The sequence below is a fragment of the Tachysurus fulvidraco genome, chromosome 7 (genome assembly GCF_022655615.1).
Source record: "Tachysurus fulvidraco isolate hzauxx_2018 chromosome 7, HZAU_PFXX_2.0, whole genome shotgun sequence".
Classification (NCBI taxonomy): domain Eukaryota; kingdom Metazoa; phylum Chordata; class Actinopteri; order Siluriformes; family Bagridae; genus Tachysurus; species Tachysurus fulvidraco.
The window spans coordinates 22868613-22884970 of NC_062524.1; the positions used below are offsets into that span (position 1 = coordinate 22868613).

The following is a 16358-nucleotide window of genomic DNA, read 5'->3' on the forward strand; positions in this document are numbered from 1 at the left end:
GTCACAGCTGGTTGAAAGCTAATGAGCTTTTAAAGAATAATTGAGGAAGATACTAAGGTTAAACACAGCATTTTCCTCAATCAATTCCAGAAATAGGTTTATTTGTGCATTAATAAATTCAGACACCAAGAGTACCAAACTTCTTCTTAGGAATGAATTATGTACTCTTTACTCAACTTCACAAGCAGACACAGCCATAAAATAAAATATATTCAATATTTATTTAAAATTTTTCATGAACACGTGCATATGTGACTCAATATTGATGTTGTTTATACACATTATTAAGTGCGTGTGTGAAATATGCCTTTTTGAATGTGTTAAGTACAGTAATAACCATTTAATGTAAAATATTTAACAAGTGTGAAACCAGGAATACCAATAAATAATATGACTGAAGGTAAATGAAAACAGATTCCTGAGACCATACACATAACATTAAAACCACTGACGGATGACTAGAATAAAATCAATTATCTCCTTAGTTTCACCTGTCAAGTGGCAGGATATATTAGACAGCAAGTAAACAGTCAGTTCTTAACTTTGACATATTGGCAAACTTAAGCATTTGAATGGCCTTGAGATATTGTGATGGTCTCCAATAAGGTGTTCTCGGTAGGCAGTGCTTAGTACCTAAAAGTGGTCTAAGGAGGGACAGCTGGTGAAGCGAAGACATGGTTATGGGTTACATAATAATTGGTGCATGTGGGGAGTGTAAGCGAAGTGGTTTGCTCCCAGAAAAGAGTGACTATTGCAAAAATTTCTAAAAAGAGTTTCTGTAGCTACAGACTGGATAGTGTGTCTATGCTGACTCCTGTCTAGTGGAGAAAGCACCTACAATAAGCAGGTGAGTGTCAGAACTTTACCATGGAGTAATGGAATAAGGTGGTTTGGACTGATGAATCACATTTTCTTTTAAATCATGTGCATGGCCACCTACATATGCATCACTTACCCACAGAAAAGATTGCACCAGGATGCGCTAAGGGACATAGCTAGGCTTTTGGAATCAGTGCGTTGCTCTGGGCAAAGTACAGTTGGGAAACCTTGGTTACAAGCATTTATGTGGATGTTACCTTGACATACAGTACACCACCTACTCTTAAACATTGTTGCAGACCATGTATTAAGTAGAAGGTTTTAATTTTATAGCTGATATACTGCAAAAAAGAAAAAAAAAAAGACTAAAGACGTGCTTAACATGATGCGTCAGCGAGCAACGATTTAGGTTAGAAACCAAAAGTATATATAACCTATCATAAAAAAGAACGTTTTAAAAAAAGCAGGTAGGGTTTTTTTTTAATAAGGTGACAGCTATGTTCTCAACCACAGCTGCAGCAGGTTGCATTGCTGCCTTACAGTTCTAGCATCTTGAAGTTTGATCCTGAGGGATATTTAGTGCATTTTCTCTTTTGGGTTCTATTAAATACTCCACTTTCCTCTTACCAGCCAAAAATATATTTTTAGATTGACTGACTACTCTAAATTCGAACCTATATGTTAAAGTGTGTATTTTTTACATAATGGGGTATTTCCTTACCTAGTTTCTTACAGGTCTATTCAATTGTGTAAAATCAGTGTGTTTAATTTAGATCAAGCCACGAATTATTGATTAGATGGTTATTTGAGTCTATAGTGATTTCTATATTCAAAACACCGACACTCATCGGTGGAAAGTAGGCTTTCAGGAAAAATACAAGGATTTTATGATAAAAAAAAAAGTCATGGTAAGACTTCATAACTATGACGTGACATACGGCTAAGTATGGTGACCCATACTCAGAAATTGTTCTCTGCATTTGACCCATCCAAAGTGCACACACAGCAGTGAACACAGACACACTGTGAACACACACACAGAGCAGTGGGCAGCCATTTATGCTGCGGCGCCCGGGGAGCAGTTGAGGGGTTCGGTGCCTTGCTCAAGGGCACCTCAGTCGTGGCCTGCCCGAGACTCGAACCCACAACCTTAGGGTTACGAGTCAGACCAATCGAATCAAAATCAAAATATATTAAAATATAATATTGTAAAAATATAGTATTAAAAACAGTTTTACTTCGCTATATTTCCACTAAGCATCTTCGTTACTCGTTACTACAAAATAAAAACAGAAGAAATCCGTGCGACTGCAATAAGGGAGGTTTGGCGAATCACTGCTCCTAGATTGTCACTGCACGTCCGCACGAATCACTGCACGTCTGCACGCTCTACGGAGAAGCACAGGTACGCGCAGCGTGCACTCGCAGTCAGAGCTGGAGGCGTTTATCTATAACGGCGGCAACCAAAAGCAGTGAAATGCAATATCAATACTAAATAAAAATAACATTTATTGATTTGGTCTTTGTCTTGTGAATATTTGTTTATTAATGACTGCATTCATTGGACACACTGTTTGTAGAGAATGCACACATACATGAACTGATTTGATTCAAGCCTGGCATCATTACATCATGCATAAAATGTTGGTGTCCACTTTTGCCATTTAATAATACCATAACTTTTGGCTTACTATGTAGTCATATAATATATAATATACAACTCTTCTTGTTTTAAATTCTCACTGAGGGCTAAAACCCCTAAAGATGAAATCCTAGAACCGCCCCTGATCTTATGCCTACTGAAAAATTTTACTTTTTACTTTTACTGCAAATACTTAAGTACATTTAATATCAGAAAATTACTTTTGATACTTAAGTACAGTAAATATCAGATACTTTAAGACTTTTACTTGAGTAAACTTCTAAAAGGTGACTTTCACTTCTACCAAAGTCTTTTTCTAGTACGATTCTTGTACTTTTACTCAAGTATTTTTTACTTTCTAGTACTTTATACAACACTGAAAACAGCACAGCAAGAGGGGGAATTCGTGACGCACACATCAATATTGGAATATTTATAGTGGAATATTTATAGTTTATTTAACTGCAATCACTAGACAAAAATACTGCCTACCCCAAATAACTCCAAATTATCTGCCACTAATTAGTTATATTGCTCCTCTTTAGTTGTTCTAATGTATTGTGTGGAAAGCTCATTCTAATCCAGTATTCTTAAATCTGACCCTGTAGTCCTTCTCGCTATTAAATATTGATCTGCTTCTGCTCTGCTTCCTTTTCCATGCTGCCTGCACCTGGGTCAGCAAACGAAGCCTGGCATGAAAACAGTGTGGTTTAAGAAGCACAACACCCTGAACAATTTGACCTGAAATGCAGAGTGCAGATCTTCAGCATGTCAAAACTGGTGTTCCAAAGAAGCATGTAATTTGAATAATTATTCTGTCTTTTTTTTTTTTTTTTTACTGTAGTTGCTTTAACAATCACAAATACAGTAAACAGAAGCAGAATCTTAAGCCCATTTATATATTTTTGTTTCCATGATTGGTTCAATTGAATTGTTTCAACTATCAGCTATACTAATTACCATGGATATTTAGACCATCTAGTATCATGCTTAAGATGTATGCATGATTGCTCAATAATATTAAATACTTCAAAATGGACAAAGTCAAAATAAAGCATTCTATCGATACGGTCACACATACCGTGACTATCAGCAACCGGATATAGGTGTCCAGTCGAAGTGGCAAAGTTGGAAAAAGTTCAACTTTAGAGTGAACACAGTAGAGCTCACATGATCCGTATCAAAGAGCACATACTACATCGCTAATCTCAAACGATATGATGCATATGTATTTTGGGGAATTTTTATATACAATGGCTAAATGTCTCTTTAGTGTCAATAATATGTCAAAAGGGGAATTCTAGATGTGCTACGAACTGATACACATTATTACTATGGCAACTAGTGGTGACTTCATAGAACAGCAACTGGTGACTTATTTTATTTTATTTTTTATTTTCCCCAGGTTTTCACCCGAGTTTGGTCATTTCCACCACAGCTGCCAAATGTGGAGAGTGAAGGCAATAGACTTGGTGGATAGCTCTAGTCACCTTCTTCTAAATAAAAAAAAAAACATCCTCAATTGTTTATTGTCATTGTGTTTGACAGGACAGAAAGTGCAATCACTCCTTACTTGAAAGCACCTTGAGAGTATGGTCATCAGGATTCATTCTCATTTAATACTAAACAAGGAAATCAGCACTAAATTTATAGCCTTGTAATATTTATTAATTTAAAAATCTCACATCTGTATTCATTTGAAATTGAACATAGATTTATTGCGGTTTTCAGAGATTGACATTCACAAAAAAGCATTGACATACGTAAATACATGTTCATTAACTGAGATCCAATAAATAAATTTCAACTAAAACTGTATTTAAATGATTTATATGAGTGCACTGGCTTCCAAATCCAAGCCTGTCTTCGAATTACTTCGAATCGCTAATCTCAGAAGTATAAATTAAAAAGATAAATTGTTGTTTAAATTTTATTACAAATCTAAAAAATCTTTATTTGGTTTTTCGATAGCGTCTAGTTTCAATATCACTGGAGAAATTTCAATAATTATTTCAATTTGTTACAAAATACATCATGTAACAGCTGGCAATGTTTTTCCAACTCTGGAGGCAATGCCTACTTGTTAAATCAAAGATGCTTATTTGCATCTTTATCAGGTTTATTTTGACATTTCGAGCTGGAATTTTCTGGAGGGAGAAAATCAATGACAACAATGATTTGGAAGGAAATAAAATCACTAAGTAGCAGCTGTAAAAAAGGATGGAATTCTCCCAGGCCCTGTTGTAAATCCACCCATATACTTTGTTAAAGAATGTGTGCTGGTGGTTTTATCTTCTCTTTCGTTCTTCAAACGCTATCTATATCTTGTCTCCTCTGTTCCATCTTTTCTCAATCACTTTATCCTCTCTTATCCTCTGCCAAATGCTTATGTCTAAATATATCTGAAAGTCTGGCTGCTAACCATCACACACACACACACACACACACACACACACACACACACACACACACACACACACACACACACACACACACACACAGAAGCCTTTGCAGAGATGCACAAAGTGTTGTACCACTTTGAATTAAATCAGCCAGAGAAGAGAAAGTCTTAGGGCTAGGGGATAGGGAAGGATTATGTAATGGACTAGGCAAGGGGGACTTTTAATAAAAACTTTTGAAGTTCCAGTTATGAACTGGCTAAGCAGCTAACATGAGTGAAGGATGAAAACAGCTAGCTTTTAATGTTAAACCATTAAAGTTTATGGCTATAAATATGATACAGTGTTTTAACTAGTGTCATGGACAGATGATATGTCAGTTTTCAACCTGAAGCAAAAAATAAACCAAAACTTCTCTGATATAGTGCTTCTGCTACAATATATTTTACTGAAATTCAACCTCTGAATTTGGGAGATATGTATGGAATATTTGATGAGCCGGGATAGAAACTAAGGAATAAGATTTGGTAAAAACTAAAAGACTATTGAATAGATTCCTGAGTAATAAAAATCAAAATGCAAAATGCCTGAATCTAGTGCATGGACGCTACTCTCCTGGGACTTATACAGATTGTTAAAGTCTTGGGTTTTATGCCACGGACATAAGAGTCCTCATCATTAGTTTTTTTTTTTTTTGGGTTGCTTTGGAACGCTTCCCATTATGATAGTAGTTTTTACTAACTACTATCAAAATGGGCAGCATTCCAAGCCAACAAATGACGGCTGTGGTTACAAACCATTAGCAGAGATCATTTGGACCGAGAGCCTCCATATATCCAGTCCCAGTGTCATCAAAGCTAATTAGTTCACTATCATGCTGGTGTAGCTGACATGCTAACAGAAAATGATCAGACCTTGCATGCTAGTTAGCAATTTCTATTGCTTTTATATATCTTAGCAAAAATCTACAAGAAACTAGAAACTGTTATCTAAAACAGACTAGTTAGGTAAGTGAGACGTGGTGTATAATTCACACATCTACCTAAAAAAAATATTGTTAACATTTTATTGCACCTATTTAGGTAGCACCTCAAGTTTCTATAGCATATCCTTCTAAATATTTATCTTGAAGATGCCCACAAACAAAACATGTCTATGAATTCAATTTCTCTCTAGTATAAATGCTCAGAGTTTTCATTTTAGGCTAGAGCACTGATTTGGATCATTTAGCCAAAAGGATTTTACAGAGCTACACCATTTCAATATAGCTGAATGTCTTTAGCCGTAATCCAAGTGTATAACATTTTAAATAATGTTGATCCCTTTCCTTTCCTCGACTTTTTTTTTTATCACATTATAATGTTACGAAAAGCTAGCTAACCATGTAAAGTCAAGTTGGTAGTCTGCTCAGGGCTTTTGAAGTTAAAGTGATCTGTAGACTAAAAAATGGGATGTGATAGCGAATTAGCCAGGGTATGGGCTACTGAATTGACTATGGAATTAATGGATAAGCTGAAAGTAGATTAAAAGATGTGGCAGTAGATAGACCAGGGGATAAAATAAGCAATGGAAGAGTGGATGGATTAGAAGTTGCATTAGAGGATAAAACAAAGAATGGGATAGTGGATCAGCTAGTAGATAGTACAGAGGGGGGAAGTTACCAGTTCTTTAGGAGTCATCCCTGATATTAGACAAAACAATTTGGTGTAATAGTCAAAATAAAAATCTGATACTTTAAAAACATGGTGCGATTTTAATTATTTTCACTACATGTTGTTGATGACAGTGCATGGTAATTGGCCCTGATTAGTTGGTTGGTTGTTTGGTCCGTGTGTGTGTGTGTGTGTGTGTGTGTACTGTATGTGTGTGTGTGTGTGTGTGTGTGTATTCCTTACCCAGACTGAGGAAGAGTGTTGCCATGGCCTGATTCTTGGCCATGTCAATGAGGCCACGACCCAGACAGAAGTGAGGGAAGATCAATAACACTTGTTTCACTATGTTGTTGATATCAGTAATGTTCTAGAAAAAGGAACATAAAGTAAGAGAGGAACATTAGGGGCATGAAGTAAAAGAGGAACATTAGGTTAGGAGAAAAAACCTTGATACATCATATGGTGTGGTATTAAAAGTGTAAAATATAACCTAGTGTGTATGTATGTGTGAGTTGGTGTGTGTATGTTCTCCATACAACCAAGTGTGGCAGGAACAAAGCATCGCATTCATACCCATAATTAGGCAGCATGCATATCACTGCATCTGTATGCTGTATGAAACTCTTCACACACACACACACGCACATGCACACGCACACGCACACGCACACACACAGTTAATTAAAGTGTACTTTTAATTTTGCTGCATTATGAGGACCAGGATTCTTTGGATACATCTTTTGTCTCGGTGAACACGCACACACACACACACACACACACACACACACACACACACACACACACACACACACACACACACACACACACACACGCACATACGCACATACTGTACGCACACACACACACACACACACACACACACACACACACACACGCACACGCACACACACAGAGGAAGACTTTTTTGACAGGTATTCAATGTGATTTAAAGCTTCCACCTGCCTTTCCTGGCAGAGACACATAGAGAGAGAGACATATACATTAATGAATTGGCAAAATTACTAGAACAATCAACAGCACCTGGCCCCACACTATATGACTCCAAAATAAAGTTCCTTCTCTATGCAGATGACCTGGTCCTGCTACCTTGACATCCTGCACAGGTTTAGTCAGACTTAAGCCCTGATTACAAACCCTTTCAAAAATGACAAAGAGGTGCAATTTTGATTTTGATCAATTACACATACCTCAGGCTAACATTTTGTGAAAATGGGAAGGAGAAAGCAAGAAGAGAGAGAGAGAGAGAGAGAGAGAGAGAGAGAGAGAGAGAGAGAGAGAGAGAGAGAGAGAGAGATACGATACACAGATGGAGATCAAGGCTTAATATATTTTATTTCTAAAGCAAAAAAATCATCTTTTGTTCTGTAATATGCAGTGGGTTCTATGCAGCGTTCAGTGTGCTATTTAGAAGTGCTGTGTGTTCTGCGTTGGGTTTCATGTAATTCTACAATATAGGATTATGTGATGCAAAATATTCCATGGGTGCATTCAAGTTATGTTGGAAAGTTCTGCCACCACAAACTTGTTATTATGAATGGGATTTTCTTTGAGTGCAGAGTTGAATTCGGGTGCCGAGAGTTTAAGTGAGGAAAGACGGTGGATTCTGTAGTTGACCGTAAATTTGTTTAAATTGTTTACAACATGCAGAAGCTGATTTCGGTCATTTATATTTTCCATAAAACAAAGTATTTCTAGCATGGCCTTTCATCTCTGACCCCCAATACTAGCTACCTTTCATTGGCCATGTGGCTTATTTAAAGGTAAAGCTATGACTAGGCAGCAGAGTGGGTTTGTGGACTAGTGTATTCAGTTCATCAGCCTTCTGATATTCTCCACCCCAAAGCAATGCCGTATGTGTGAGTGAGAAATAGAGACAGAGAATGAGAGAGAGAGAGAGAGAGAGAGAGAGAGAGAGAGAGAGAGAGAGAGAGAGATCAATAAATCCTTCATCCATTAGACTGTTTCTGTTAGTCCAATTGCAACAGTGCAATGCGCTGAATAACATGGTGCCAACATTCATGCCATTAGGGAGAGAGACAGACAGAAGAAGACGAGATTGTGTGTGTGAGAGAGAGAGAGAGAAAGAGGGAGACAGAGAGAGAGAAACTTTTAACTTTGATCAACTTTTTGAGGCATGAATTTGCATTGTTGACCGATAGCATCTGCGTTGTTGACCACTAAAGACACCGTCCTTTTAGCGCATAAGATCTACAATCTATTCACACTATTTTTAGAGATGTGGAGGCATGAGATTTTATATAACACTCCCAAACCTCACTATAAATTATTCCATTAGAAAAAAAAGTGTTGTATTAAAAAGGGAAACTGGCTTCGACTGTATAAATATCTTTAACATTTCAAGACCTTCAGGATTACAGTTCTTTGCCTGACAATTTGAAGATACTGAGCCATAAAGTGGACCATCTTAAAGTCTGCTGCAGATTTCTTTTTTTTTAACTTTTGAACTATATTTTAGTCTTGTTAACATATGACACATTAAAAAAATTGTACAGTTATTGTTGTAAACTGACAGCTTTCACATTAGTTAGTGAAATGTCAACTTTATAAGAGCATCCATAAACAATTACACCAACCTCTCTTTTTCTCTCTACCTTAAAAAAGATTTTCTGAATCCTCACAAAAAAAACACACAGAATGTCCAATCTCCTGAAGACATTTCCATCCATATTTGTTCACTAAACCTCTACTTTTTGTGTTTCATTTTTACATAACATATTTTTTGTCAATCAAGACATTTATGTTATTATAATGAAATTATATGTACACCATAACAGTACAATAAAGCATCTTGACTCCCACTGCCCTCATTCTCTTTAATAGTCAACCCATTGATTTAAATCGCATTTAAATAAAGCAGTTAAGCCACACCCCTTCCGTATACAACAGAAACTCTTACAAATAAAAAAAATCACACTTCACGTTGAATCTAGGTACCGCTTTACAGTGAGCTCATTGTGTAAAGGATCAAGGAGCGAACAGATACAGAAGTCAACACTAATGCTGTGACTAATGCCAGAAACATCCAATCCCATCTGCACTCCGCTGTCTCATCAGGCCAAGCGTGCAGAGGGGCATCAGACTCCGCCGTACAACCTGGGCTGCTTCCCTCAAACTCCTGTCGTAAACTCATAAATCATCTCCAGCGCACAATTCTCTTAGGCACTCAGGTGATCCATATTTCCTCTAGCACTTCCTCTGCTGCTTCTTCTACACTCACGTTTATACACACACACTCACACAGCGTTCCCACTGAGACATCTTACCGTGGGGGATTTGGAGAATACAAGGACTGAGGAGAAAAATAAAACAGAGGGATCTCAGAGGGGAATGTGTTTGAAGTACACTTTCCTGTTATGAAAGATAGTGGAACATATTTTACAATAGATCCAGTGATCTGTGTTAGACAGCTTCAATTTACCAGAGAGTGTGTACGATATTACTTACTTATGTTGCTTACTTTCAGCAGCATTTTGGCTACATTATTTTCTCATTTGTGTAAAAAATGGTTGTATTATGTTGCTCATAGAAAACGTTAAAAGGAAAATGTTAACTCGTGTTCTCATTTTATGCCTTTCCTATTAACCCAGTTAAATAGGCTTTTAAATATAAAGTATGACTTTCTACTGAATATTTGCGTAAACACTCCGAGGGGGTGCGTTTCTTTGTCTTTTTTTATACAGATGATGTCTCATGTTAACACCATCAACTAAAAGATGGAAACTGTTTGCAAGCCTGTCACCACTTACGCACTTTGAGCTTAGCGTTTTAACACCAGCTATACACCAGTACAAGGTACCACTCAAAAACATGCCAAAGTAACAGCTGCAGTAGTTTTGACATCCTTGCCAGTAAAAATGGAAATAGCGACAATAGCAGTTTGAGCGGATTAGTTGATTCGTTGTCTCTGATATTGACTGACACCACAAGGAAGCTCCGCCCCATCCTAGTTTTTCACCCCAGTTTAGTTTTCTGCTTAACAATTGTGCTGACATGTGCCACGTTCGATGCCTGTCACAGATAATGACATAGTGGATGTTTAGATGCATTATTGTGAAATAAAATAGGGAATGTTTGATTTAACTATGGTCAGAAACGTACTGAGCTAATATCAGTTTTATTGATTAGTGTTGGAATCAGAAATTCAATTCAATTCAAGTTTATTTGTATAGCGCTTTTTACAATGGGCTTCGTCTCAAAGCAGCTTTACAGAACATAAACATAGAGCAGAAGTGAAACATAAGGAGAAAAAAGAATTAATATAGTAAAAAATTTAGATATATATAGTTCACAGTGTGTATGTATGTATGTATGTATGTATGTATGTATGTATGTATGTATGTATTTATCCCCAATGAGCAAGTCTGAGGGGACTCAGGCAGCAGTGGCAAGGAAAAACTCTCTTAAATTGGTAAGGAAGAAACCTTGAGAGGAACCAGACTCAAAGGGGAACCCATCCTCATTTGTGGAAATTGATCAAAAGCTGGTACTTTAAGGCTATGGACAAACAAAGACCTACAATAAAGCATCAAATGTTTAAAAATGATTCGAATAGTAATGTTAATTAGTTAGTGGTGTGTGTTCACCATCCACTTTAATATGAACACTTGAATGTGAAAAAAGTGTGATCTGACATGATTGTTCGTGTCAGATGGGCCGGTTTGTGCATCACCAGTTCTCTTTGGATTTCTACAGTAAATAGAACAACCTGTAGAGTTGACACAGAATGGTGCAAAAAAAAAAAAAAAAATACACAAAACACCATCTGTGGGTGGAAATGTCTTGCTGATGAGAAGAAGGAAATGACCACATTAGTTCAAGCTGCTCAAATAATCACTCTGACAACCACCATTAGCACAGAAGCATCTCAGCATGCACAACACATTAAACCTTGACAGACATACTTGGGCTACAACAGCAAAGCATCACACTGCGTTCCTCTCTTCTCATCCAAAAACAAGAACATGATCCTATCATTGACACAGACAGTGGACAGTTTTTGAGCTGTCCAGTTTTGGTGAGTCTCTGCCCAGGAGCAGAACCTCTGATGTTATCTTCTGCTGTTGAACGCCATCAGCATCAAGGTTGCTATGTTGTACATTCTGAGATGCTTTTCTGTTCACCACGGATGGAAAGAATGATTATTTGAGTCACTATAGTCTTTTCACACCATTCTGTCTAAACTCTAAAGACCCTAAAGAGTTTTGTATGAAAATCACATATTAAATTCTCACAACATTCATCACTCAGTCATGTTACCTGAATATACCAAAAGGGCGAAATATTTAAGAACTGACATCATCCAAATTTAATGAAGATGATGGGATAAATTGTGATACTATCAGACTGATTTATAAAGTCACATTTAATGTACAACATTTTTATCCAAATTAAAGATTATTAAAGATAATAATCGTTATTATTAATAAAAAAAAAAAGGCTAACCATAAAAATGCCCTAAATGACAAATGCTAGTTAATCGCATATGCAAATTCAGTGCTTAAAACTCAACACTTACTTATTTAATAGCAATAAATATGAAATTATTCTTTTTTTATTATTCTTTGTGATGGGATTAAGATTTTTTTTTCTGAATGGTTAAATATTAGAAATGACTTACAACGTGATGTATCAGGGCTAAATCTCACCCCTGATGTATCAGTTTTAGGTTGTTCAATGAAAAAAAGAACCTTTGAATCATGGGGGTACTTGCACAAGTAAGAATATAATGCTGTAACTGACCTACTTAGAAAACCTACTCTATTTTAAAAGTGGCAAATGAGAAATTATGCTAATGTAATTACTTAAGCATGGCATGCACTTTCATATATATGCCCTTACACTCACACACACAAACCATGTGGGGATGAACCCATCCCACAGGACTTGGTAGGACATGCAGAACTAGGGCACACACTGACTTCACACATTTCAAGGCTAACACACACACACACACACACACACACACACACACACACACACACACACACACACACACACACACACACACACACACACACACACACACTTGTGTAACACATGCACACTGCACAACATCAATATCACTGAGTATACAGTATGAAGATGCCTGATAGGTTTAACAGAAGGCAGAGGGAATTATGCCTCCAAACATACAAAGACATCCCTTAATGAGCTCTTTTCCCTCTATCATTCTTCTCTTCCACTATTTTCATCCCTTAGAGAGAAAATGCAAATGAACACAGTCAATAAAGCCCAAGGAACCTTCCTTAATCTCTATTTTCATCCATATAAAGGCCAGAGAGAAGTGTTTAGAGAGACAGAAGATGCTGGAGAAGAATGTTTCAGGAGGTAAGCATGAAGAGCAACAGCTTTACTTTTGGCCTACGGCGCTCAAGCAGTACAAGCTATATTACAGTACAAACTATATTATGATTCAATAAACATGACTTAATGAGCACAAGGCAGGCTTTTTATTGAGTCATATATTAAGGATGATTAACTAATGTTAATAACACTGACTGTACCACAATGATTTGGCTATTGTTTGCTCAGGAGATTCAGGAGAGGTTTTTGACATTTTGATGGTCACACAAAGCACATACACCTGACATCTGTGTGTCACATTATGTTTACTAATACTCCTGTAATTCTGAAACTGGTATAACAGCACAAAAAACATCTATCATGTCTAATTAAAGGCAGGACTATTGCATTCGATTCAGTACCTGGTGCTCGACTGTAGATGAGTATATGTGTGTAGTAGAACACAATCTGGTTGTCATTATCGTTTGACCAACAGCATCATAATAAAAACCAAAACCTTCTTTTTTCTTACAAAAACCGCAAGGAACAACGTTCGATATCTATAGCACTTACACTTAAATTAGACCACTAAAGCATCTGATCCAGGGACCTCACACACGAGTGTCTTTAATAAATGGTTCAAAGAGAGCCAGTGATATGTAAAGCTACAGCAAAGACGCCAAGACTCTAACCATGGACCTTACACACCACAGTTTATTGCACTACCACTACACTAATGAAGGCTTACAGACATTGTTGCTTATTAGAATTTTGTGATAATAAACGGCTGAAAAATTTCCAGTGAAACTTTTAAAGCCCAGACACACAGACTTGACCCACAGACCTCATGCACTAGAGTCCATACCACAATAGGGTAGAGCATGCTCATGCTTATTAGATGTTTGCTTATTAGATGCCTTAAAAAAATGTTTTAATCACGCCACTGAAGTGTTTAAATGCACCAAAGCCTACAGCTCTTACCACTTCCCCATTGTAGGGCAGGTGGTGCTATTGCTTATTTGACGCTTTATTAATAAACTTCTCAAAGCAAGCTAAAGGTGGTGAGGTTAAACCATGTCTTTTTACACTCACCGGGTCATTAAACAGCTCCATGACGAAGGTGGCAATGCTGCCATTGATACCAATGAAGAGATTGATACAGGTGAGAACCACGTATGCCGTGCTGGGAACGCTGAACACGAACGAGGCTGGGTACATCATCGGTGTGATTGCCCACCTACAGTACAAAAAACATAATTCAATGAGCAAAATGTTTGCTCACACACCTTTAACAAGATATGAACATTTCAGTATGTTCAGCCAAGTGGAATACAATCAAAAAAATGAAACATTAGCATAAATCATCTGACATAAAGAGTCCATGAACAACAATAATAATAATAGTAATAAATTCCTAGTGGAAGAAAAATCTCTGATTAAATTGCTGACTAATAATTTTCATCTCAGATTAATTTTGATGCTGAAATGATGGTGTCGCCGAAGTCACTGAAATTTCGACGTCCCGAATTGATGAGACAACTAGCATGTTCCATTCAGTTCTCTTCACTTCAGTTTTATTTGTATAGCACTTTTAACAACGAACCGCAGCTTTACAGAAATATAAAAAACGCCCAAAACTTCCTCATAAGGAAATGACCTTACAGTGTTTTAGACATCTTTAAATAGACAGTTATTACCTCTGCTTTTGTTAAACCGTCTCCTTACTTTGGATTTAGTAGTCAGGTGAAGGCAAGATTAGAAAGTAGCCTAAATAAAATGAATACATTTTGTGTTGTTTTTGGTACTTATTTATTTATTTATTTATTTATTTATTTATTTATTTATTTATTTATTTATTTATTACCAGGAATGTAACTGAATACATAGATACATCTTCATTCTTAAATAGAAAAAACATCAACATTAAAATGAATCAGTAGATTTACTGTATGTATGTACAGCATCCTTGCTATCGTCCCTTGTATGTGATGAGGTGAGATGAATTAGGCGACCGGTTTGTGTATATTTCGGTAACTAGAACTACATATTATTTAGTGAAATACTACAGGCTGATACAAACAAACACAGAATTCAGACCAGTTACAAAACTCCAGTGATGAAGCTAAGGTTGAGGAACTGTCTGAGAATTCATTTAAAAGTGAGCAAACATGATGATGACTGTTTTGATATAATATAATATAATATAATATAATATAATATAATATAATATAATATAATATAATATAATATAATATAGAACAGAGATGACTCACCCATAGAGAACCAGCAGCAGAACAAGCGCAGGAAGGTTCTGAGGTGAAACGTAGGCTTTTTGTTGGAAGCAGAGGAAGATGACAATGACGATAAGACATGGGACGACATAATTACACTAGAAGAAAACAAAACAGAAAAGGATAAACATACACAGTACACCAGACAGAAGAGCTGCTTCATCCATTATTCAGAGAAGGACGAAGACCAACAGTGGAATTTGGAAAATGCTAATGGTCGTCTCAGCGTAATGAATGTGAAGTCTCCTGAATAGGATTCAGAGCTGAATCGATGTGCTTTTAATTAGCCGTCTCAGTGCTTCTCCTCAATTTTCCCTGAGCACGCAGAGGGCTCTCACATGGGCAATGGGTTAATGGGATGTAATTCATAACTGAATAAGGTTTTGGCCAGGGAACAGACCGCAGCGATTGAGATTATGGATTAGCATTTGGCTAAGGAATATAATCCTATATGGACGATGATCCTACTAGTCCCGAATCTAGGTCCAAAATAATTAAAGGCAGGAGACATGAACAGAAAAAGAGCAAAGTCCTCTCTGTCCTGAAGACTCTCCTGTGGCATTTATTGCCCATTACATAGCACTTACACTGGAGACTCCTTTCATAAACGGAAGTTCGTTCATAAGTTCACTGACTTCCATGATCTCTTTCAGTAAACACTAACCACTGCATACTGGGTTCACAAGTTGGCGCTTGTCAAAGTCATGCAGATCTTTAAACTTACCCATTATTCCTGCTTCAAAAATTGTTAATATATCCCACCCCTTGAGGTGACATCGTAATGAGATAATCAAAGCTATTCCATTTACCTGTCAGTGGTTTTAATACTATGGCTGATCAGTGTATATGTTTAAATTGCAGCCACATCTATTGTCAGAATCGAGTTCGGAAAGTCATTGTATATCCTTTATAGTCTGCTTTTAAAGAGGAAATGAATATTAAATATATTAGGATAAAGTTATATAGTTTGTGTTAGTGTGTGTGTGTGTGTGTGTGTGTGTGTGTGTGTGTGTGTGTGTACCATGTCCCAGGTGAAGTTGGCCACCCAGTACGCAGCAGGATTGACTCCACTGACAAACTGCAAGTGTTTAGCTTTGCTGACACGCTCTTGAATAAGAAATAGGACAAAGCTGGCAGGGATAAAGGACATGGCGAAGATCACACAGATCGCCACCACCACATCTGTAGAGCTTGACATCCTGCAGTGAAAAACACACAATGACTGACATAC

The 16358-nt window shown here is 36.9% G+C and overlaps 1 protein-coding gene across 2 annotated transcripts in view; it reads right to left on the reverse strand.

The window, feature by feature from the left end:
* LOC113635483 (phospholipid-transporting ATPase ABCA1) overlaps positions 1-16358 on the reverse strand; it is a 153476-nt gene that overhangs the window by 18255 nt on the left and 118863 nt on the right. For both annotated transcript variants that reach the window (XM_027134963.2, XM_047816301.1), the window contains exons 37-40: positions 16149-16326; positions 15110-15225; positions 13929-14073; positions 6756-6879 (exon numbers count right to left, since the gene is read on the reverse strand). In XM_027134963.2, coding sequence (XP_026990764.2) covers positions 6756-6879; positions 13929-14073; positions 15110-15225; positions 16149-16326 — 563 coding nt within the window. The remainder of the gene's footprint in view (positions 1-6755; positions 6880-13928; positions 14074-15109; positions 15226-16148; positions 16327-16358) is intronic.